The sequence below is a fragment of the Erinaceus europaeus genome, chromosome 15, assembly GCF_950295315.1.
Source record: "Erinaceus europaeus chromosome 15, mEriEur2.1, whole genome shotgun sequence".
NCBI classification, from domain to species: Eukaryota; Metazoa; Chordata; class Mammalia; order Eulipotyphla; family Erinaceidae; genus Erinaceus; species Erinaceus europaeus.
The window spans coordinates 74,245,797-74,271,145 of NC_080176.1; the positions used below are offsets into that span (position 1 = coordinate 74,245,797).

General features: G+C 45.0%; 1 protein-coding gene across 1 annotated transcript; it reads left to right on the forward strand.

The window, feature by feature from the left end:
- Positions 1–3,018: 3,018 nt before the first annotated feature.
- On the forward strand, positions 3,019–24,796 carry SEC11C (SEC11 homolog C, signal peptidase complex subunit). Its single transcript, XM_007529020.3, has 6 exons — positions 3,019–3,206; positions 10,782–10,891; positions 17,172–17,321; positions 20,294–20,413; positions 23,549–23,606; positions 24,575–24,796. The coding sequence occupies exons 1-6, from the start codon at positions 3,120–3,122 to the stop codon at positions 24,626–24,628; spliced, it is 579 nt and encodes a 192-aa protein (XP_007529082.1). The 5' UTR covers positions 3,019–3,119; the 3' UTR covers positions 24,629–24,796.
- The last annotated feature ends 553 nt before the right edge of the window (positions 24,797–25,349 follow it).

The window sequence follows — 25,349 nt, forward strand, 5'->3', positions numbered from 1 at the left end:
CTTACGCCAGTCCTCACGTTTCCTTTACCTGTTTCACATGTGAGGATTAGAACCGAAACTTTGAGAAACTGTCCACACAGGAGCTGACTCATGATTCACCCTCCTCCTCCTCCTCCTCCTCCTCCTCCTCCTTCTTCTATTTTTTAAAGAATTTTTTTCTTACCATGCATGCAGGCTTTAAAAAATATATCTTTCGTTTATTGAATAGAGACAGCCAGAAATCAAGAGGGAAGGGGGTGATAGGGAGAGAGACAGAGAGACACCTGCAGCACTGCCTCACCATTTGTGAAGCTTTCCTCCTGCAGGTGGGGACCAGGGGTTTGAACCTGGGTCCTTGTGCATTGTAACATTTGCACTCAACCATGTGTGTCACCACTTGGCCCCTATGATTCACTCTTCTAATGACTGACTATCAGCAGGAGTCCAGAGGTAAAGTAGACAGCATTATTTGATTCAGCTAAGCTGTAAATGCACAGCCATGATATTCCTATGGTGTGATAGGGGAACTAGGTATCCTGTAATAGAAGGCGTGTTCTCCAGGTGACAACTCTCTGAATACATCCGGGTAAATCTTTTATGAGTGAGGTGAGGAGTTGCTTCAGAGGGAATCCTAAATAATATATTTTGCATAGTTTTGTATTAGTTAAGAGCTTGTCAATTTCACTCTTAACCCCCACCCCCCAAAAAAATTCACTTTATGTAGAGCAGAAAGTAAGTCTCAGAGATCACAAGCTGGGAGAGATGTCAGAGTTAGAACTTGGATCCTCTGAGCCAGATTCAAACTGACACTGCATTCATTACACCATGCAGCATCTGTCCTGTCATTTTCTGCCCTTTCAGACACAGCACCAGGTGGGACTTTCAGCTTTCAGTTTCCAAGTTCAAGTTCCCTCCTGCAGACAAGGTGGTAGAAACCAGTGACCCCATGTCACACACACTACTGACTCCTGCGAGTGGGTAGGGGAAGGAGGGAGGGGGCAACTTCCTGCCATGATGTCAGCTGAGTCACTGCAGGTGGCAACATTCTTAGCAATCATGCCTACACCAGGATGGCTGGAAAGGACCAATAATCATAGAAACCGATGCACTAGACTCAAACTAAATGACTCTCTGACTTAACTTCTCCTGAGCTGAGTCTTCAAAATGTGGTCTCCTCACACACATACAAGGAAGAAGGATGTAGAACTTGGAAACAGGACTCCTAGCCAAACAAGTGTGAATGCCTACCTACTGGTTATTTTATTTTATTTTTTGCCTCCAGGGTTATTGCTGGGGTTTGGTGCCTGCACTACTAAGCCACTGCTCCTGAAGGCAATTTTTTCCCTTTTGCTGCCCTTATTGTTTATCGTTGTTATTATTGTTGTTGTTACTGTCATTGTTGTTGGACAGGACAGAGCAAAATCGAGAGAGGACAGTAAGACAGTGAGGTAGAAAGAAAGACAGACACCTGCAGACTTGCTTCACCGCTTGTGAAGCGACCCCCCTGCAGGTGGGGAGCTGGGGGCTTGAACCAGGCTCCTTCCTCAGGTCCTTGAGCTTTGCACCATGTGCACTTAACCCACTGCGCTACTGACTGGCCCCCGATACTGAAATGTTTATGAAACAATATGATCATTTTTTCCTCCATGATTTTGAAGGGACTTTTTCAAGTAAAGGTGTCCAAACTTAACTTTTTTAAAAAAACAATTTATTTATTTATTCATGAGAGAGATAGAAGGAGAGAAAGAACAAGACATCACTCTGGTACATGTGCTGCTGAGGATTGAACTCAGGACCTCATGATTGAGAATCCAATGCTTTATCCACTGTGCCACCTCTTGGACCATTCCAAACTTACCTTTTATTAGCTTCAAAATGTCAGGTCCTGGGATATCTCCCTTCTTCTATAGTGCCTCTTCTCTCTCATCTGTTTTTCTTATGCACATATAGGTTCTGTGGTAAGGAGACAAAGGGCACTATAGGGACTGTTTCTTATTTCCTTTAGGTAATGTGTAATTTATTTACTGTGTCTCCCCCTGCTACAATGTAAGCAAGTAGTCTTGCTTGTCTTATTCACTGATGTTTCCAATGCCTAAAACAAAGGCAGGTACAGAGTAGGTGTTCTCAAAGGATTCATGAACAAATGAATGAAATAAATTATATGTAAATGAGTGGGTGAATGAACTAATGAAAATCTTGGATGAGGACCCAGTAATCCAGGATTTGTGTTATTTATTTATGCATTTATTTATGTACTTCCACTTATTCCTATTCTATGCTCTATGCGGTGCCAGGAATTGAACCTCATGCCCGCAAGTCCTGATTTTTACCGCCGAACTATCACTGTGGTCCAGTATTTGCACAATTCACATTTACAGTTCTATTCCAGACTTGGCTTTGGCATGTAACTTTTCCTGGCCTCTGATTCCTCGTGTGTCGAGTGAATAGATTATTTATTTCTATATTTAATTAATATCCATCGCGATACAGCAGTAGCCAAGAAACTACAAAGCTGCTTCCTAGCATCCAGGTTCTACTCTAGGAGAGTGGGCAACTCAGTGACTTGAAAAGAACCGCTGAAGCAAAGCCCCGCCCACACACCCCGCCCACCTGCAGGCTCCTCTCCGATTCGACTCAACTCGCCGCGGCCGCGCGAAGCCTCACCCACACGGGTTGCTGTCATCCAATGGCTAAGGTACACGGCTAGGTGAATGCGAGGGAGCTTTAGGTGTCCTTTTGGCGCCTGACCAGAGTCTGAGGGACTTCAGTTCCTCTTTCGTAGTCACTTCCCCACACGACCCCTGAAAAATGTGGGATAGCCTGCTCCTTAGGGATCCTCGGAAGGGTCCGACAAGGATCCTAACCCCCTCTGACATCCTCCTTAGTTAGGAGCCCCGGGGCTTCACTGGATGAGGTTCCGTCCCGTTGCATTCTGGGAATTGTAGTTTTATTTTCTCAGTTCATGCTGTTAGATCGGCGGTGGCTCCGACTCGCGAGACTACGACTTCCAGACGCCCATGCGACCGCCGGTCACGTGGCTCTCCAGGTTGCGGGGCTGGTGGGCGGGGGCCGGCCGGGTGCTTGTAGCTGTCGCTGACACTCAGAGCCCGCTGGCCGCCGAGGCCCGCAGAGACCCCGCCATGGTGCGCGCGGGCGCCGTGGGGACGCATCTCCCCACGTCCAGTTTGGACATCTTCGGGGACCTGAGGAAGATGAACAAGAGACAGGTAGCGGAGATCGGCGCGGTGGGGGGCGCGGCCGGGGACTCAGGAGAAGTCGGGGTCGGACTAGCGCCCCGAAACTGGAGACGCCCCCCACCCCAGGTCCCCTTTCCGGGTCCAGGGGCGCACAGACCCCAGTGTGGCACGTGTGCGCACGCGTTCCTGCACCCGGGGAGAGGCCGGCGACCCGGGCGTGAGTGACAGCTGTCAGCACGCATCTCAAGGGCCACCGGGCCAAGGAGGGTGCAGGCTCCCGGGCCTGACACCTCTGGGTGCTGCGGGCAGGTGGAAATAGTAGAGATGGAAGCAGTTGGGACCTGGGACCTGCCCAGTAATACCTCCCCTGGCGGCCTCACGGGGGGGGGGGGACGGCGGGGGGTGCCCCCCGTCTATATTCCACAGGAGGTTCCAGAAGCCTCTACCTCCTTCCAGTGCTCCAGACGCCTGGTGGCACCTTGCTTACAAGAAGCATTTATCCGGGGCCTTTGCACAAGCGCGGCTCGGTGTCTCCTCTGTGAGCTAACCTCAGAGAAGTCCCTTTTCCTGCCAGAGGCTGGGTGGTCTTTGAGTGTTTTTGTCTTCAGTGTCAGGCAAGAGTGAGCAGGAGTTGGAAAGACCCGTTCTCAGCCTCACACACACACACACAAAGGATGGGTGAATGAATGAATGAATGAATGAAAGAAACAAAGGAAGAAAATGCAATTGCTTATGCTTCCAGATTGTGAATTTAGGGACCCTGCAGGGCCCCCGTACTCTCTCCTAATTGGTTATGCAAAGAAGAATGGAACCTTACTGGAAGTTTTGAGTGTCTTTGAAAATGATTTAAATTTTTTATATTTACTTATTTATTTTTGCTTTTGTTGCCCTTGTTGTTTTTTATTGTAGTTATTATTGTTGTTATTGACGCCCTCATTGTTAGATAGGCCAGAGAGAAATGGAAAGAGGTGGGAGTCGGGCAGTAGCATAGCGGGTTAAGCGCACGTGGCGTAAAGCACAAAGATTAGCAGAAGGATCCCGGCTCCCCACCTGCAGGGGAGTCACTGCACAAGCAGTGAAGCAGGTCTGCAGGTGTCTGTCTTTCTCTCCCCCGTCTTCCCCTCCTCTCTCCGTTTCTCTCTGTTCTACCCAACAACAACGACACCAATAACAGCAACAATAATAAAAACTACAACAACAACAACAACAAAAAAGGGCAACAAAAGGGAATAAAGAAATAAATATTAAAAAAAAAAAGAAATGGAGAGAGGAGAGGAAGACAGAGAGGGGGAGAGAAAGATAGACATCTACAGACCTGCTTCATCACCTGTGAAGCAACTCCCCTACAGGTGGGGAGCCGGGGGCTCCAACCGGGATCCTTACTCGGGTCCTTGTGCTTTGTGCCATGTGCGCTTAACCTGTTGTAGTACCGCCCAGACTCCTGAAAATGATTTTTTAAGATTTTAATTTCTTTTTTCTTTTTTTTTTTTTTTTAATGAGCAAGAGAGAAACTGACCAGAACACAGCTCAGCTTTGGCATATGTGGTGGAGGATAGGGAGAATCAAACTCCGACCATCATGTACACAAGTTCTCCCCTAACTACTGAGCTATCTGCCTGGCCTAAATGTGGTTCTAATTCTTATTCTTTGGATGGCATCCTGGTTTACTTGACCCACTGTGTTGAGTTGTGGGGACATGCCCATGGTAGGACATGGCAACTTCTTCCTTTGGGCATCCGGTTTGGGATTTTGTCAGTTGCTTTCCCCACAGTAGAATTCAGGCTCACCATAGTGTAGGAGGGTTTGGTGACTTGAATTTTACAAGCCGTGGTTACACTCTGGCTGTTTCTTCATGTTCCTGGTTTGTTGCCATGAGATGTGGCAGCAATTATTACTGGTTTGCAAAACCTCCAGCCAATGCCCCAACATTGAAGACTCATTCATTTATTCATTTATTTATTGGATAGAGACAGAGAAATCAAGAGGTAAGGAGAGATAAAAAGTGGGAGCGCACCAGGTTAAGTGCATATAGTGAAAAGTGCAAGGACTGATGCAGGATCCTTGTTCGGGGCCTGGCTCCCCACCTTCAGGGGGGTTGTTTCACAAGTGGTGAAGCAGGTCTGCAGGTGTCTGTCTTTCTCTCCCCCTCTCTGACTTCCCCTCCTCTCTCATTTTCTCTCTGTCTTAGCCAACAGCAGCAGCAGCAGCAACAACAATGAAAAATTTAAAAAATGGCCACTGGCTACTGTGGATTTGTAGTGTAAGCATTAAGCCCCAATGATAACCCTGGAGGGGGGGAGGGAGGGAAGGAGAGAGAGAGAGAGAGAGAGAGAGAAAGAAAGAGAAAGAAAGAAGAGGGAACAAGAGAGCCCTGCAGCACTGCTTCTGCACTCCTGAAGGTGGAAGCATGGATACTTGTCTTGAGAAGATCCTCTGGGAGAGAGTTGTATTGAAAACCCCAGACTTAACCGTTCAGGCTTTCAATATTCTTGAAGTTGGTACAAATACCTGATCATTCTCATTGCAGGCAGTTCCAAAAGGACTTCCTGATGAATGTCTCAGTTCCTACACCATCTTCCTTCTCTTAAGTGATAAGATTTATCTATAGCTATCTGCATTGCCTACATTTTGCTAGTTTTCTGATTCCAATCCAGAAGTTCAAACATGTTGCTTACTGGTTTTTTTTTGTTGTTGTTTGTTTGTTTAAACTGTGTCCTTTTGTGAGTTTCTTTTTTTCTGTTTTGTTTTTTCCTTCCAAAACACACTTCACCAGTCTTGCAAGTGGGGCACCTTTCTCTGTGGCTCCCACTCCTACTGAGAGACACAGGAACCACATGCCGGCACAAGGGCTCTTTGTCTTGTCAGTGAGGTGGAGAAGGAGGAATACAGGAACTGGCATTTCAGCTGCTCTGCCAGCCAGAATAGCCGGCCCAAAATGTTTTGTTTGAGACTCTCAGACATTGGCTGTTTCATCTTTGGCTCACAAAGGCTTGAGTGTGGGCTTGCTTCTAAACCCTGCTGGGGTCATTGGGTGCCAAGTCTATGGAGGCCACAGGCACCGATGAACGACAGGCACAAAAAGGCCCATGAAACGCAGCGCTGTGTTTTTTAGATTCTATTCAGCTTGTCAGTAGTTCAGTCAGAATCTCGTTTCTTGATTCCAATAATTTTTTTTTTTTCTACACCAGACCACTGCTCAGCTCTGGCTTATGGTGGTGTGGGGAATTCAACCTGGGATTTGTAGCCCTAGAATTGAAAAAGAAATTTTTTTTTTTTTGCATAACCATTATACTATGATCTCCAATTGATTTTTAAAAAATATTTATTTGTTTTCATGATCAAGAAACACCAGGGCACCAGTCAGCTCTGGCACATGGTAGTTCACATGGCACATGGAAGACCTGGGTGTGCAAGTTCAGTGCTCTAACACTGAGCTATCTCTTCAGCCCTCAATTCCTGCATTTAAGTCCTTGAGTCAGAAGACTCGGGTCCCGTAGAGATAGGATATTGCAAGTATGGTCTTTGGTTTGCAGCATGCCTGATAAATTCTTCTTCCTCTTCTCCTTCTCCTTTTTCTTCTTTGTCTTCTTTTTTTCCTCCTCCTTCTCCTTCTCCTTCTTCTTTTAATAATTAGCTATATATTTAGAAAATAAGATGTCTTGCTTAAAGGAATGATATTTTTAGGATTTGCTTTCCCTCCCCCGGATACATTTTTCACACTTGAGAAGTCACCCCCCCCCCAATTATGTTGTTAGCGCTGTACCAGGCTTTCATTAGATAAGTAGCATGATTTTATAATTTGCTTTTTATCAGGGTGGAGCCGTACTGTTTGGACATCTGTCTGAAAATAGCAATCTCTGTTGAAAACTGGGGCGAGGGGCTTAATAGGCAGATCTAGAGCTGTAAGTCATAATGAAACAGTGTTTCTTCTGGTTCTTTGTCAAGCTAGCCATTGGGGATGTTTTTGAACATGAGCTCCAGTGAACAACTTCTGTTTTAGAATGATGTGGCCTGACCTGCAAAACTGATTTTACTTTCACTTTATTAATTGTTAAAATGTGCTTACTTATTTACTATGAGAGAGAACACTCAGTGCTGACAGAGGAGGGTGCCGGGACTTGAACCTTCCGCTCAAGGGCCTCAGTCGTGCACACTGGTGCTCTGGCAGGCTGAGCAGTCTCCCAGGCCCTGAGTTTTCATTCAAAGCAACAGTTTAATGTGTGGCGACAAGTCTCTTTTACAATGTTCACCACTTAAGTAAGCTTTCCTTTGGGAATGTAATGAGTTTCTTAATTTGCTGTTGACACAGTTGCCTAGGAGTTAAAAAAAAAAAACAATGATGTTTAATTTTAAATGATAGTTATTTTCTTTCTGCTTTCATTCATTATAGCAAAGTACCATCACAGTTCTTTAAACTTGTATAGATTTCTTTAAATTTCACTCATGTTCACTCTCTGTTATAGCCACCATAATTACCTTAGATCATATAATTTCAAGTAGTATAATATAGCAAGAGATAGTTTTTAATTCCATTTTCCAGAGTTTGTTTTCTTGTTTTGTCACAGTCTTCAGAGTTATTATTTTAACAACCATGTAATATCTTGTTAAATTAAATTTCTTTTAAATACTGCCCCACCCCATTTTGGCATTAATCCATGCTCACTGTAGGAATCTGAAAGAAGAGAGAGTAGTTTAAAGAAGAAAATTCACGCGGGCCAGGTGGTGGCACACCTGTTTGAGCACACGTTACAATGCACAAGGACCCAGGTTGGAGCCCTCGGTTCCCACCTGCAGTGGGAACTTTTGTGTGTATATTTTTTCTGTTTTTTTTTTCTTCCCCAAAATAGCACCCTGTGACACTTTGTCAGTCATGCACGCTACACCATTCTTACAAGTGGGGCCACTTTTCTCCCACTTCCTATTCAGAGACGCACCTCTCTCCCTCTCTATCTTCCTTTTTCCTCTTGATTTCCTGTTGTCTGTTGTCTCTATCCAATAAATAAATAAGGATAATTTTAAAAAGAAGAAGAAAAGTCACTCACTGTAGTTCCACCATGCCAAGCTAGTCTGCCAGCATCTTGGAGAATCCATTTATCTTTGTTGTATAAACTGCTCTTAGGGACCAGGCGGTGGCGCACCTGGTTAAGCGCACACATTACAGTGCACAAGGACCCAGGTTCAAGCCCCTAGTCCCCACCTGCAAGGGGAAAGCTTCATGAATGGTAAAGTAGTGTTGCAGGTCTCTCTCTCTCTCTCTGTCTCTTTCTGTCTCTGTCTCTACCAATGATAAGTAAATAAATAAAGATTAAAAAATATTTCAAAATAAACTAGTATCTAGTTTGTGGAGAATCTCTATTTTCCACTAAAAGTCTGGTCCTGCCCATTGCAATTATTCGTGCCTTGTTTTAAATGGTCAACTGCAAATGTTGGTTCCATCATTTCCTATCAGGGCTCTTTCATTTCATTTCCTGCAGTATCAGAAAACAACAGCTGTGGGGACTGAGGAGAGAGCTCACCTGGCAGAGCACACACTTTGCCATGTGCAAGAAGCTGGGTTTGAACCCCTGGCCACTACGTGAGAACACCATGAAAAGGGGAGTGGTGGGGTAGGGGAGAAAGCATAATGGTTTTTTAAAAAATACTGTTTTATTATCTTTATTTATTTATTGGACAGAGACAGGCAGAATCTAGAGGGAAGGGGGTGGTAGAGAGGGAGAGAGACAGAGGGACAGTTGCAGTCCTGCTTCACCACTCAGCAAAGCTTTCTCCTTGCAAGTGGGGACCAGGGGCTCAAGCCTGTGTCTTTGTGCATTGTAGCATGTGCGTCCAACCAGGTGCACCACCACCTGGCCTCCAGAAAGCATAATGTTTAGGCAAAGAGACCCTCATGCCTGGGATCCAAGTGCCAGGTTCAACTCTCTGTATAAGCAGAGCTGAGCAGTGCTTTGGTAAAAGGGAGTAGTGGCATGGTGTCATGGTGTCTCCTCTCTTTGCTTCTCTCTCCTTCACTTCTCTACCTAGAAAAGTAAAGCAGGCCTCAGGGAGGGCTCTGGGTCTGTTCCCCCAGCACCATCGAAGGAAGGACACCCTGTGGGCAAAGTTTGACATGCTGCTGATGCCTAGACTGATTCCTGAACCACAGCCTTGCTTTTAAAAAACATTTTTTTATTACTGGTGACTTAATAGTGGCTTACACTATTATAAGGCTTCACGAGTACAGCTTCACACCCATTGTGTCTGCATGTAAGTCCCATTATCCATGACCAAAGTTGCTGTCCTCTCTCTCTGATAATCACCACAGTTTCCACAGAGTCTAGGAGACAATGTTGGCACTTTTTTTTTGCAAGTTGTCTGCTTTCATCGTCTGTATTTCATATGAGTGAATCAGCTACTGGCTGTGCTTCACCCCTTTAGGTCTCGCACTCAACACAATCACTCCCAGTTCTATGCAGTTTGCCCCTTTCAACATTATTACCGTCTAGCCTCCCTACCAGACTTACTGTTGGAGCTTGGTGTCTGCTCAGCTTCATCTTCCTGGTAGTTATATATATTTTTTAATAGAGATGAGAAACAGAGAAGGGGGGAGTGAGAAAGACAGAGAGAAGGAGAGACACCTGCAGCACTGCTCCTCCACAGGTGGAGACAGGGGGTTGACTGTTACTGTTACTATTATACATAGTAATGGGTGTGCCCCACCGGTTGAGCCACCACCTGACCCTCCCATGTCATCGTGTTTTAATTGCAGTGCAGTATTCCATTGAGTATACACCCCATAATTTATTTCTTTTTTTAAAAATACTTATTTTCCCTTTTGCTGCCCTTTTTTATTGTTGTAGTTATTATTATTGTTACTGATGTCATTGTTGGATAGGACAGAGAAATCGAGAGAGGAGGGAGAGAGAAAGACACCTGCAGACCTGCTTCACCTCCTGTGAAGCAACTCCCCTTCAGGTGGGGAGCGGAGGGCTCCAACCGGGATCCTTACGCAGGTCCTTGTGCGCTTTGCACCGTGTGTGCTTAACCGACTGCCTTACCGCCCGACTCCCAGTACACCCCATAATTTCTTTATTCAGCAGTCTGTTACTGAACATTTAGGTTGCGTCCATGTCTGGGCTGCCTTGAATGGTGCAGCTGTGAAGTCGGGTTCGTGTTACTGTGTCCATTGGAGATGTGCCCAGGAGAGGTGTTTACAATCTTGCCTTTTTTTTTTTTTTTTTTTTTTGCCTCCAGATTTTTGCTGGGACTCCGTGCCTGCACTACGATTCCGCTACTCCTGGAGGCCATTTTTTCCCCATTTCTGTTGCCCTTGTTGTTGTTATTGTTATTGTTGTTGGATAGGACAGAGAAATTGAGAGAGAAAGGGAAGACAGAGAGGGGGAGAGAAAGACAAACACCTGCAGACCTGCTTCACCGCTTGTGAATTGACCCTTCTGCAGGTGGGGAGCCAGGGGCTCAAACCGGGATCTTTAGGCTTTGTGCATGTGCGTTGAACCCTCTGCGCTATTGCCCGCCTCCCACAGCCTTGCCTTTTAAATGAGATTTTATGAACATGGGAGCCGGGGGTGACCGCAGATGTTCACTCTGCCCCTGGCCTTTTCCTTCCAGCTCTACTACCAGGTCTTGAACTTCGCCATGATCGTGTCGTCAGCGCTCATGATCTGGAAAGGCCTGATTGTCCTCACGGGCAGCGAGAGCCCCATCGTGGTGGTGCTGAGGTAGGTGCCCTGGCCCTGGAGTAGGGGGACCTGAGTGACAGGTGGCGGCAGGGCCAGCTCTCTAGATTCCTGCCAGGGGGGAGAGGGTCATCTGAGTCTCTCCATTGACATCTGCTGGACACTCTTTTCTGGCCTTTGTTGAAAGACCTCATTCTTTTCAGTGGACGTTTTAGCACTTTAGGCATGTTGGTGTGTTTGCTTTTGCACTTTTATAAAGAACACACTAGTTTATCTGCCCTTTTCAAATGTATTTATTTTTCCAGAACACAACTCAACTCTGGCTTATGGCAGTGCCAGGGATTGAAACTGGGACCTCTGAGCCTCAGGTGACCTCTCTCCTCTCTCTCTCTCTCTTTCTTTGTCTCTACCTTCTCTTCTCTTCTCAGTTTCTCTCTGTCCTATCAAATGGAAAGAGAAAAAAAAAAGAAGAAAAAGAAAAAAGAATGGTCACTGGGAGTGGTGGATTCATGGTACAGGCATCAACCCTCAGTGGTTACCCTGGTAAAATCATAAGAAAGAAAGAAATAAAAGACATGGGGAAGAAAAAGACTTTAAGACTTAAAAATTAAAGCCCTCAGTTTGTCTAAACTTCTGTGCTATCTCCCTACCCTTTGTGTATTCCTTTTTTTAATTTGTGATTTAATAATGATTGACATGATGGTGGGATAAGAGGGGTACAATTCCGTACAGTTCCCAGCACCAGCGTTCCACATCCCGTCCCCTCCATTGGAAGCCTCCCTGTTCATTTTTTTTTTTTTTTTAAATTCTCTGGGAAGATTTTTTTTTTTTAATTTTTTATTTAAGAAAGGATTAGTGAACAAAAGCATAAGGTAGGAGGGGTACAACTCCACACAATTCCCAACACCCAATCCCCATAACCCACCCCCTCCCATGGTAGCTTTCCCATTCTCTAGCCCTCTGGGAGCATGGACCCAGGGTCGTTGAGGGTTGCAGAAGGTAGAAGGTCTGGCTTCTGTAATTGCTTCCCCGCTGAACATGGGCGTTGACTGGTCGGTCCATACCCCCAGTCTGCCTCTCTCTTTCCCTAGTAGGGTGTGACTCTGGGGAAGCTGAGCTCCAGGACACATTGGTGGGGTCTTCAATCCAGGGAAGCCTAGCCAGCATCTGGATCTTTATGGGATGTAGAAGGTAGGAGGTCTGGCTTCTGTAATTGCTTCCCCATTGGACATGGGTGTTGACAGGTTGGTCCATACCCCAGCCTGTCTCTGTTTTTCCCTAGTTGGGTGAGGCTCTGGAGAGGTGGAGTTCCTGGACTCCTTGGTGAGACCGTCTGCCCAGGGAAGTCAGATTGGCATCATGGTAGCATCTACAACTTGGTAGCTGAAATGCATTAATATATATAAAGCAGAACAAATTGTTTAATAATCAGGGACCTAAAGGCAAGAGTGAGATTTGAGTTCATCATGCTAGAAGAAGCTAGCAAGTCTATTTTAGGTATATTCCAAGCAGCCCATGACCCTTTGTGCATTCTATGCTTAAATGCACAGAAAAGAACAGTTTAATTGGGGGGCCGGGTGGTGGCGCACCTGGTTGAGCGCACACGTTACAATTGCAAGGACCCAGCTTCAAGCCCCAGTTCCCCACCTGCAGGGGAAAGCTTCACAAGTGGTGAAGCAGGGCTGCAGGTGTCTCTCTATCCCTCCCTTCCCTCTCGATTTCTGACTGTCTCTATCCAATAAATAAATAAAGATAAAAAAAAAAAAATTTAACAAAAAAGAACAGTTTAATAATGTGATGTGGAAGCATATCATTTGTGTACAAATGGATTTTATTTGTTTATTTTTGCTGCTAGGGTTCATGGGGACTTTGCACCTGCTGCCAGAGTCCACCGCTGCCAGAAGACTTTTTTTTTTTTTTTTAACATAGAATGGGGAGGTCAGAAAGGAAGAGGGAGGGAGAAGTATCTTAGCACTGCTCCACTGTTCCTGAAGTTTCATCAGGCAAGTGCTCCCATGTGGTGGCCAGGGGTTTGAACCCTCATACAAGGGAGAATATGTGCACTACCAGGTGAGCTATCCCCCAGCCCCCTACAAGCGGGTTTGCAAACGTAGCTAATGCCAAGCTAGGACTTGCTTGCTCTGGGTACTCCCTGCACCCCCCAGGCTGGGAGTGTGTGTCCTGAAGCCTCCGGCTTGTCTTGCTGGGGAGTGTCCAAGCTCCTTCACCATGCTTCTGCAGGCAGCCACCTCTTCTCACAACTGTCACTCTCGGGGGAAAAATGTTTTTTTCTAGGAAAGAGAATATTTGAGCCAGGGGGCTTGAACGGGGATCCTTGCGCGGGACCTTGTACTTCGTGCTATGTGCAGGTAACCTGGTGGGCCACCACCCAGCCTCCCCTCCCCTGACAATTATTGGGAAAAAAAAACATGGGGGAGAAAAGATTTTGATAGTTAAAAAAGAAAGCCCTCAAGTTGGGGTGGGCTTACTTAATAGGTGAGGAGCCTGAGCCCCAGCCAGGCCAAGTCACTGCTATTTCTCAGCCTCCTGGGAAAACTGGAACCGGACTTGAGATGCTCCAGCCCTAAGTCACACAGACTCATTCATGCACACACGGAAATGGTGGGGACAGTTCAGTAAGTCAGGAGGTTCTTTCTTTTAGAGCATTTGTTGTAATTCCTTTATTGGGGGATTAATGGTTTACAGTCAAGAGTAAAAAATAATCATTTGTACATGCGTAGCATTTCCAAATTTTCCACATAGCAACTCACTAGGTCCTCCTCCACCGTCATGTTCCAGAACCTGAACCCTTCCCCCCTTTTATAATTCTAAAGCGATTTTATTTTATTTTTACTTTTTCTCCCTTTTGTTGCCCTTGTTTTTTGTTTTTTTTTAAATTGTTGTTGTTGTAGTTACTATTTGTTGTTGTTATTGATGTCATTGTTGTTGGATAGGACAGAGAGACATGGAGAGGGAGGGGAAGACAGGGGGAGAGAAAGACAGACACCTGCAGACCTGCTTCAGTGCTTGTGAAGCAACTCCCCTGCAGGTGGGGAGCTGGGGGCTTAAACTGGGATCCTTAGTTGGTCCTTGCACTCTGAGCCACGTGCGCTTAACCCGCTGCGCTACCACCCGATCCCCCACAATTTGATTTTTTTATGGCAAAGTAGGCTCATTATTCCATAGAGCTATCTTGCCATCCCAGCAGTGTGATTTTTTTGCTGTTACTGACAGGACTTCACTGATCTGTGCTGACTTTTACAGATGGAGAGAAAAAGAGCTACAGAAACCAACCACAGTGCTAGAGCTTCCTCCAGTATGACGGAGGCTGGGCTCAAACCTGGGCTCAGAACTTGCACACATGGCAAAGCAGTGTACTAGCCAAGTGAGCTCTTTTGCCAGTGTGGCAGCTTGCTCTGCCAACAAAAACTGTTACTTTCTAAGAGATGTGTGACCTTGAGGACCCATGACGTTGGGAAATCCTTGGTCCAGTAGAGAGGCAAGCGAACCACTCTCCTCACAGGACAGACACTGTGGGAGCCTCTCCTCTCAAGTTGCTCCTGCTATGCACCACATAACCCTTGAAAGCTCTCCTTTTCTTCACTAAGTCTGGCTCTTTCTCCCCTGCTCATCCTCAACAAACTCACCCTTTACTGGTTGCTCTGTATCCTATGTCTGTCTTACTTCTCTCTCTCTTTTTTTTTTTTTTTTTTTTTTAACCAGAGCACCACTCAGCTCTGGCTTAAGGTGGTTCAGGGGATTGAACCTGAGACTTTGAAGCCTCAAGCATGAGAGTCTCTTTGCATAACCATTATGCTATCTACCCCTGCCCTGTCTTACTTCTCAAGTATTAAAACACAGCAGGAGAGGGAGGTGGTGGATAGCCTGATTGTTATGCAAAAAGACTCTCATGACTGAGGCTCCAGTGTCCCAGGTTCAGTCCCCCCACCCCCACCCCACACTATCATGAGCCAGAGCTGAGCAGTGCTCTGGAAAATAAGTAAGACAGAGCAAGAGCATATGGTTCTGGGAAGGCACAGGGCAGTAGTGCACTGCACTTGTGTGCAAGAGACCCCAGGTTCGATTCCAGCAATAGCCAGAGTTGAGCTGTGCTTGTAAACAAAATAAAGACAAACAAACCATATAAAACAAATTCTGCTTTGGCAGTTTCAACTTCTGCTAGATTATGTTTGCTGAGAATTGGCTGGAGTTGAAGTTTGCATGTGGGTGTTGGGGGACTGAGTATTGCCCTTCACTGCCCAAACAGGCCTAGTGTGCTGGGTTAGGTCTTTGTGTGAAATAGAGTGCAAAGAATGATGCTCGAGTCAAAAGACTGGGGGTTGGATTTTTTTTTTTTTAATTTTTTATATTTATTTATTTATTTTCCCTTTTGTTGTTTTTTTATTGTTGTTATAGTTATTGTTGTTATTTATGTTGTTAGGACAGAGAGAAATGGATAGAGATGGGGAAGACAGAGAGGGGGAGAGAAAGATAGACACCTGCAGACCTGCTTCACCGCCTGTGAAGCGACTCCCCTGCAAGTGGGGAGCTGGGGGCTCGAACCGGGATCCTTACTCCAGTCCTTGCGCTTTGCGCCACGTGTGCTGCTTAACCCGATGCGCTACCGCTAGACTCCCTAGGGGGGTTGGATTTTTATCCCAGCCCTCAGTAAGACCTTTGTATTGTTTAAAACATTTTACCAGAGCACTGCTCAGCTCTGGCATATCTGGTGGTGCTGTGGACTGAGCCTTGGACCTTGTTCACCTCTGGCATGGGAATCCTTTCACATAACCATTATGCTGTCTCCCCTACCCTGTATCTTTTCAATAATATCATGCTACCACACACATATAACATCATGCAACAAAATAACTTCTGTTCTCCCAAATAAGTTATTTACTTTTTAAAAAACTTGTTTATTTATTAATGAGAAAGATAGGAGTAGAGAGAGGAAGAACCAGAACATCACTCTGGTACATGTGCTGCCAGGGATTGAACTCGGGACCTCATGCTTGAGAGTCCAATATTTTATCCACTGTGCCGCCTCCTGGACCACGTTATTTACTTTTTAAAAATCATCTTACTGGAGATGGGCTGTGATGCACCTGGTTGAGCACATGTGTTATGATACACGAAGACCCTGTTTGAAGCCTCTGCCCCTCACTTACAGGGGAAACCTGCATTAGTGGTGAAACAGTGTTCCAGGTGTCTTTCTTTCTGTCTCTCTATTTTCCCTCCCCTCCTCAATTTCTCTCTATCCTATCAGATAAATAAAATAAAAAAATTATCATTTTATGGGGGGGTCAATGGTTTACAGTATAGTTGTTGACACAAGGATACAATTTCTCATTTCCCTATGATAGATGTCTTCAGAACACTTTGACCCTCTAGTTAGGTCCGTTTCTACCATCATGCACCAGGACCACAATGCTCTCGCCCCCTCTCCTTTCCCCTCCTCTCTCAGAGTCCTTTGGTTTTTGCTGGAGTATACCAAACCCAGCCCCAGTTTTGCTCTGTGTGTTCCCTTTCTGTTTGTGTTTCTTAAGTTCCACCTTACGTAGTTCGCCTGTATTTGTCCTTCTGTTTTTGGTTTATTTTATTTAATATGACTCTTAAGTTCTATCCAAAATGAGGCAAAAGAGAGGACGTCTTCATTTTTGACAGCCAGGTCCTGTTAGTGTGGCCTTTGAACAGTTATACTCCCTAGATGGCCTTGGTTGGCCTGTTTCTTTTTCCTGGAACAAGTCTCCAATTCACAGTTGCCGAGGATATACCCTAACAGTGTAAGATGGACCCAGGAGTATTAACTGGCCTTGGGAGTCTGCCCCCTTGAGTAAAGGTAGTAATGTATTTGCATTGAAGGGCATTTTAGAGGCTAGACACTGGCAGCTCCTGCATCACAGAGTTCACATTCTTATTCTTTTAAGATGTATTTATTAACATGAGCAAGGATGGAGAAAGAGGGAGAGAGTATCTGTTTGCAAGAGATCAAACTCAGGACTTGATACTTTTAGACCTCACACTCCAGCCGGCCACTCTACCACCTCCTGACCCCACTACCTTATCCTTAGTTCTTTATCTGGTAAGAACTGTAGCGGTGTCTGCGGTGCCCCTTCCATGCTTAGATCTGAGAAGAGACCATTGGCTTTCTCTCACTGCTGTCCCCTTTGAGTGGCTCACTCTGTAACTCATACAACTTGACCTTGACCACTGCTGACAGCTAGAGCCCTGTCTGATGTATTCACTCTTCTCCCCTTTCTGAGTGGCCATGCTCACCTGCAAAACCAAGGTGACCCAGGTCTGGCTTTGTGCTTCTCTCCAGTGGCAGCATGGAGCCAGCGTTCCACAGAGGAGACCTTCTGTTCCTGACAAACTTCCGGGAAGACCCCATCAGAGCCGGCGAAATCGTCGTCTTCAAAGTTGAAGGCCGGGACATCCCAATCGTTCACAGAGTGATCAAAGTTCATGAAAAGTAAAGAACCGTTGATGTTTGGCAGACCATTCTGATGGTTAATTAGGAAGTATAGGAAGTACTGGCTTGTGTTCTGACTTGTGCCATTTTAACCGAGTCGTTACTTCACTCTGTGAGTTCTTTACCCACAGTGATTCACAGGATGATTCTGAGAATTGAATGAATGAATGTTTACTAGGCCACTTTCAAAAGCTGAAATTGCTGCACAGTGCTTAATAGAATTTATTATAGCATCAAATTAGGTCTTTGAAGGAGTCTTAAAGCAAAATCAAATTGCATGGTTTCGGTATCTCTCTCTCTCTGGTTTGGGGTGGTCTCCAGGGGAAAGGTAACGGACTGGTTCTTTCTCGCTCACGACAGGGGTGACACGAAGTAAAAGACACCAGGGGACTCTTAGCGTGCCTAGAATCCTAGAATCCGTAGAATCCGTTTATTTGCAGAGTGGACATGAGTTAAATAGAAAATCAAACGAAGGGAACATTACTGAAATATGTCAGAAATTACAGGTTTCTTAACGGTTGGCATGCCCCTAAGGTAGGGGGCTGGTATGACAGGAATTGATGAGCTACAAGACAGTTATTCTCCATGACACAAGCAACTTAATTATCCAGAGGTATTTGAGAGAAGCATAGGGGTTAAACCCGTGGGGTGAGACAGAGAGAAGATGGATATCAAATAGCCATATAGTTTGGAATTTCTCTTGTCTGGGGTCTAAGGTGTGTGATGAAGTGTGTGATAAGGTGTGTTCTTCTGTGATCAGAAGGTGACTTTGAATAAGTGAATCTGTGGCCATGTGGCCTGCAGTTAATGGAGGGAAGTATTGGGGTTTCTGTGGGCCTGAGAGTCAAGAAGGAAAGAACCAAGTCTGAGTTTCCCCCTTATGCTCACCTCGGTTGAGAGAGACTTACCAAGAGGTTATCTTCTCAGACCTCCATCCAGGGATGGGGGTGGTTCTCCCTAAGCTCTATCAGGCTTACACATGGTCCCAACACCATGGTAATTGACAGTTATTATTTTTACTGGAGCACTACTTACCAGCTGTAGCTTATGGTGATGCATTGGACTGAACCTGGGCCTCTGGTGCCTCAGACATGAAAGTATTTTGCATAACCATTATGCTATCTTCTTGCCTGCTTGAGGGTTATTTTGATAGATTAAAAAAAAAAAACAGAACTGTGTTTGCTCGTTTTTATTTGATAAAACAGAGAGAAATTGGGGGGGGGGGGGCCGCAAAACAGAGACACCTGTAACCCTGCTTCACCACTTGTGAAGCTTCCCTCCTGCAGGTAGGGACTAGGGGCTTGAACCTGGGTCCTTGTGCCTGGTAATACGTGTACTTGGCCAGGTGTGCTACCACCTGGTTCCTCAGAATTGTTTTTTGAAATGCAAAACAGATGCTTATTTTTCTCTCTGTCACTTTGGACCAAGCAATGTTCTCAGCACTAGTATTAGCTGTGGAGGGATGAAACCTCTTTCTCCAGCTCATCTCATGACTTGGTCATTGTGTATTTTGCCTTGATTACAAACACACACACATGCACACGCACACGCACACGCACACGCACACACACACAGAGAGGGAGAGGGAGAGGGAGAGGGAGAGAGAGAGAGAAAGCGCTAACCTTGCCTTTCCCTTAAATGACAGTGATACTTTATCACACTGCTTTGTGAGACCCAGAGAGAAGCACTTCTAGCTCACTTATGTTAGGACCCCATGAGCGAATAGGTCACATGAGCAGTGAAAATGTCACATTTTGGGTATTTGCTTTGTCATTTACCTTTGTGCAGTTAAGTACAGCATTTCTACCTGTTTTGATGATGGTCTTAGGTTTAGGTCTGTATGCTTGTGTTTTCTTAAGTAATAAGGTGACTCTGGTGGTATGTGTGTCTATAATTACTGATACGAACCTGGTATTAGTACCTATTCCTCTCACTGTTTCTGGGTGTTCCCGCAAATGTTGCTGCTTCAAGCACTCATCTTACTCTAAGCATTGGGATGGTCCCCTTTGGGTTTGAGTTAAGACTCTAGTGCTATACCACTGCTACTTGATATCGGCTGGCCAGCTTCTCAGAGAAAGTGTGCTCAGGGGTCACCTGACCGTACTTGAAGCAGATTTAAAATAATTTCTAAAGATGAGAAATTGTTCAGAATTGGGGAAATAACTGTAGTTTGTAATCCCCATGAACTATGAGAGTCTTCACAGATTTCTATCCCCTTGGTTTCTTCTACAGCCTGACTGCAAATCAGTTTGCTCCACTTGGTGTGGTTTCACTTTGTGGACTTTTTAATAGCTCATCAAATTACAGTGGTGCGTTGATGCATTTGCCTTGCTGAGAGAAGACCATCGTTACAGCTCTGTAGTGCTGCTGTACTGTGATTCCAGTGCCGAGGCTGTCTAAGCACTTGTTTATGATGTTTAAATCAACCTCATGTGTCCCATAACACACTGTTTATATGCTATTTGTGGTTCCTGTTTCTTTGCAAACCGGATTTTACACCACTTTGCTCAGTCAGTAGTGAAGGAAATAATGCATGAACACATTCCACAGTGGGCAAGGCAAGTACATTTGAGGAGAGCTAAGAGCACTCTTGCGTATGAAGTGCCTTGTGCTCAGAGCCACGTGACCTGGGCTGACTGAGTTCATGTCTAGGGTGAAGGAGGATGGACTCCAGGAGTGGAAGCAAGTGGCTCCGTGAGGACTCAGAAAGAGTAAGAGCAGTAACTGGAAACTAAGCAAGGTGCCCATGTGCTTTGCCAGGGTCTAAGTTGTTGGGGTAGGTAGAGTGCTGTAGAGTTTAAGTCTGCAAAATTGCCATTAGGTTTGTGCCTTCTATTTTTTCTTTCCAAGGAAGATCGAGTAATCTCCTGACTACTTTCCTAAAGACTCTTATCTTGTATGTATGTACCTTGTATTGTCCTGGTCATGCTGTGATGAAAACGACTTTGAAAGGACATCATTCTGCTTTCCAGAGATAACGGCGACATCAAATTTCTGACAAAAGGAGACAATAATGAAGTTGATGACCGAGGCTTGTACAAGGAAGGCCAGAACTGGCTGGAGAAGAAGGACGTGGTGGGACGAGCCAGAGGGTGAGACTGGATTCAGAAACCAGAAAAGTATTTGGAGACAAAGAAGCTAAGAGTATAGGCTAAGAGACTCACCCCTCACAAATATCATGGGTCAGCAACTGTAAGCAGTTCTGGTTTGTCATGTGAAAAATGATTTCCCAGGGGCCTAAAATCTCATACTAGTGCGAGTGTTCATCTATATTATGAGTTTCATTCCATTTTTGAATCAAAATCTAGAAATCTGTAATTGGAAAGATAACCACTCTCTAACACTTTGGTGAATATTCAAGGTATTTCTTGTACCTACATACATATTTGTATACATATGTAATCTTACATAGAATCTGATTGGTTTCTAGCCAAGAGAAAGTTGGAAATAGTTAGGTGTAAACTTTATATATTTTAACTAAAACATTTATATTAATTTATTATTGGACTGAGAGATTGAGAGGGGAAGGGAGACAGAGAGGAAAGGAAATGGAGAAACACCTGTGGCACTGCTTCACCACTCGAGAAGCTTCACCCTGCAGATGGGGACGAGGGGCTTGATACCTATTTTAATTTTATTTGTTATTGCTAGAGTTCCATCCCTCTGAGGTGACAGAGAGACAGACAGAGGGAGAGAGGGGAAAACCCCTCTCAGGTGAGCTATACCAGCCCTACAGATCTCTGTCTTTTAAAGTGGCTGTTTGTAACTCCCCTGATAACAGTCACACAGCCAGTTCTTTCTGGTGGCTATTTCTTTTATTCCCTGGCTTTTCACTAGTAAAAACACTTCTGTGATACATTGCTGGATAGTCTTCTTTGCATTGTTGATTTAGCAGTGAGTTCTGATTGAGAGAGTGAGAGTGTGCCCGTTTATTAGAACAGAAAAAGTTCTTCCCTCTCTATGATCTTCTTTTAGGTTAATTCAGGCTAGAAATGTCAGCTCTTGTGGCTCAGTCTTCCACCAACCATGTAAGGCTAGAAAATACTGGTTACCATTTTCTTCCTCTTTTTTTCCTCCCTTCTTTTTTTTCTTTCCTTCTTTCTTTCCCTCTTCCTTTCTTTCTCTCTTTCTTTAAATTTCTTTATTGAGGGATTAATGGTTTACAGTTGACAGTAAAATACAATAGTTTGTACATGTGTAACATTTCCCAGCTTTCCATATTTCCATTCAGCCCCCACTAGGTCCTCCTCTGCCATCATGTTCCAGGACCTGAACCCTCCCCCCAACCCAGAGTCTTTTATTTTGGTGCAATCACCAGCTCCAGTCCAAGTTCTGCTTAGTGTTCTCCTTTCTGTTCTTGTTTTTCAACTTCTGTCTATGAGTGAGATCATCCCATATTCATCCTGTTTCTGACTTATCTCACTGATTACCATTTTCTAAGACTCTGCTTGAATTAACAGATTGTAGCTTAAAGACACCTTTCTTGGGGGCGAGTAGTAGCTTACTGTGTTAAGAGCACATAGTACAAAACACAAGGATACGGGTTCGAGCCCCTGGCTTTCTACCTGCAGGGGGTAGTGCAAGCAGTGAAGCAGGCCTGCAGGTGTCTGTCTTCCTCTCCCCCTGTCTTCCCGTCCTCTCTCATTTCTCTGTCCTATCCAACAACAACAAAAACAACAGCAGCAACAACAATGGAAAAAAAGATGGCCTTCTGAGGCGGTGGATTTATAGTGCAGACACCGAGCCCCAGCAATAACCCTGGAGGAAAAAAAAAAAAAAAGAAGGAGGAGGAGAACAAAAACTTTCTCTTTTGCTTTTATCATTTTATTGGGGAAATAAGGACTTACAGGATAGTTATTGATGCACAAGTACAGTTTCTTTTATTTATTTGTTCATTTTTCCAGAGGACTGCTCAGCTCTGGCTTATGGTGGTGTAGGGGATTGAACTTGGAACATTGGAACCTCAGGCATGAGAGTCTCTTTGTAGAGACTATTCCCCCCAGTTATGCTAACTACCCCCACCCCAGGCACACTTTCTTATTTCCCCATGATAGGTGCCTGCACACTGCTCCCACCAGCTCAAGTCCCTCTTACTATCGTGCTCTGAATACCCAAGGCTCTTCCCCTCCACCTCCCCCTAGTCCAGAGTCCTGTGCTTTGTTTCAGTACACCCCACCCAGTCCAGCCTTCACCCTGCGTTTCCCCCTTCTTGCCTGGCTTCTCAAGTCACACCTATAAGTGAGATCAACCAGCATTTGTCCTTCTCCTGGCTGATCTCACTGAACAGGATCCCTTCTAGTTCCATCCAAGAGATGGAAATGCAGCTTTTATTGTTTCTGACAGCTGACTAGTATTCCACTGTGTAGAAAAGATGCCATTCTGCGTATCTCCTTCTCTGCTTCCCTTTTTGACCAGTTCTCACTCAACTGCATTTCCACTTGAATCCTCAGAGAGGTGAGAGTCCTGTGTTCCCACCCCCCACCCACCCCCCACCCCTGGTGATGGACTTTGTATAAGCAAGTGGCCAAAGCTACTGGTAAGTTAGACTGGTGGGCAGTAAGGCTGTGTTACCTTCTCCTCTGCCAGTGATGTGTCAGAGACTTGGGTCAAGCCGATTATATATGGACTTTCATTTTGTCGGTATAATCATCAGCTGCCTTACCTTCCAAACTTCTTTCTCTCTGGGATCATAATCATATTTGGGAGTAAGTTAGGAGACTCATATTTGTTCTCAGCACTCGATAAACTAGTTACCTCCAAAAAGCATCATGAAATAGAAATGGTCCTTTCAGCTACACACTAATCATACATAGGCCTCACAGACTTTCAAAGCTTCCTCAGATAGTTGTTACATGGACTATCTGGATCTTGCGTCTCCGCTGAAATCCTTGCAAACTTGATTTATGGAAGTTGCTCATTTCATTTGTACAGGTCACTCAGCTGATTATTTTATTCCTGCTCTAGTGGGAATTGAGAAGACTCGCTAGCTCAAACCATGTGCTCGCTTAAAAAGTTGTCCTGGCTGTTGGCTCTGATGCTTTTCTTTTGTCTTTATTCAAATCTCTTGAGACAGGGAGGAGTGTTGCTCTTGCAACCCACTGAAGGAAGGCCTGTTTTGTAAGGTTGACTGGCTTCTAGCATCTTCATATGTTGTTACCACCATATAGCATACTTTTTTTTTTTTTTTTTTTTTAATATTTCTGCCTTTTTTCCCCTCCACTATTTAGGTTTCTACCATATGTTGGCATGGTCACCATAATAATGAATGACTATCCAAAATTCAAGGTAGGAAATTCATGTGTCTATTAAAAAATTATGTTTATAAACATATATTGGGTCATTGGGAAGCTCATGGTGCATTTTTTGCACAGGAAAACAGAAAACACATTGTGACTTTCCCAACGACCCAATATATCATATAATATATAGATATAGATATCTGATGTGTTATTATAAAGTATCACATGTAGGTTTTTAAAGAGGCATCCTGTTTAAAGTGCCCTGCTAGTTAGTTTCTAGAGAATGTATTGTTCATTACAGATTAACATGGTCGGGCCGGGTGGTGGTGCACCTGGTTGAGAGCACATGTTACAATGCACAAGGACCTGGGTTTGAACACCCAGTCCCCACCTGTGAGGGGGGGGGAGCTTTGCGAGTGGTGAGGCAGTGCTGCAGGTGTCTCTCTGTCTCTCTCCCTCTCTATTACCCCCTTCCTCTCAATTTCTGGCTGTCTAATAAATAAGTAAAGATAAAAAATAATTTAAAAAATTAACATGGTCACTTAAATTTGCACTTAAACTGTTCTTTGAAACAGCAGCTGTGGTCACCTTTTCTGTTCATGAAGTATGTTCTGAAACCGCACGCAGCTGAAATGTTTACCTTTTATTATGGAAATCTTCCAACATACAGAAAAAGTGGTACAGTTAAGCCAGTAAGGGCTCGCTTCCCATTTCAACAAAAATGCTCTCTATTTTTAAACCACTTCAAAAACAATAGGGAGCTGAAGTTGGAAGAGTGAACTTGCTGTGTGGGCTGGGTGCTTGATCCTTCACCCATCAATCCATCTTTGGGTTTTTTTTATTACAAATAAACATTGAGCAGCTAATTTAGAGAATGAGGCGTGGGGCCGGAGGGCATCTGTTGATGGCATCTGTGCCCAGCCCGGTATGGAGCAGACCTCCTCTGAGTACACTGAAGGGCCAGAGCTATCTGCGGAGCTCACAGTGATTTTCCATTGCTTTTTCTCTTTACAGTACGCTCTTCTGGCTGTGATGGGTGCATATGTGTTACTGAAACGTGAGTCCTGAAACAAGAAGCAGTTTCTGGAACCAGATTGAAAGGAATTATGTTGAAAAAGAGGGAGAGAGAAAAAGAAAAAAGAAACCTTAATATATTTGCACTGTTCCACTTTCTGTATAAAAGGAGACACAGTGCTGATGTTTTTGTCTTGTCCAAATAAATGATTCACCGGGAAAGATGGCCGTCCTCTGCGCACTCTGATTTGGATCAGGTCCACCCGCCAGCCAGACACAGTGGTCACTCTTGCCTGAGGCTCAGGGCTATAGCACCCCTGTGGTCAGGCAGGCTGGGCAGGGCCTGGCCAGACTGTGGGGACAAGGGCTCATGGTCCAGGGATGGAGCTGTGATGTCTGCATTTGGGGTAATCAGTTCTCTGCATAGCAATAGCATTTCCCCGGGAAACCACACAGACCCTTGAAGGGGATGATTTATTACCTGTTGAAGTGGAATCTGGTAATTCAATAAAGCTCGAGACCTATCTGAGAAGGCAAGGCGTAAACCCGCTTTGTCTTTGCCGTGTACTGTGTCTTGAGATGTTACATTTATTTGAAAAGTGTTTAAGAAATGACAGAAGCAGTGCGTATGCGTTTGAAAAATTGCACAAGTACAGAGAGGCTACGAAGCGGTGTCCTGTTTCCTCAGTCTCACCTTTACCCAGGGGTCACCCCTATTTCTGTATAGCTACATTTGCACAGGGTATAGCCCTGCATCTGTTGGGCTGGCGGAAAA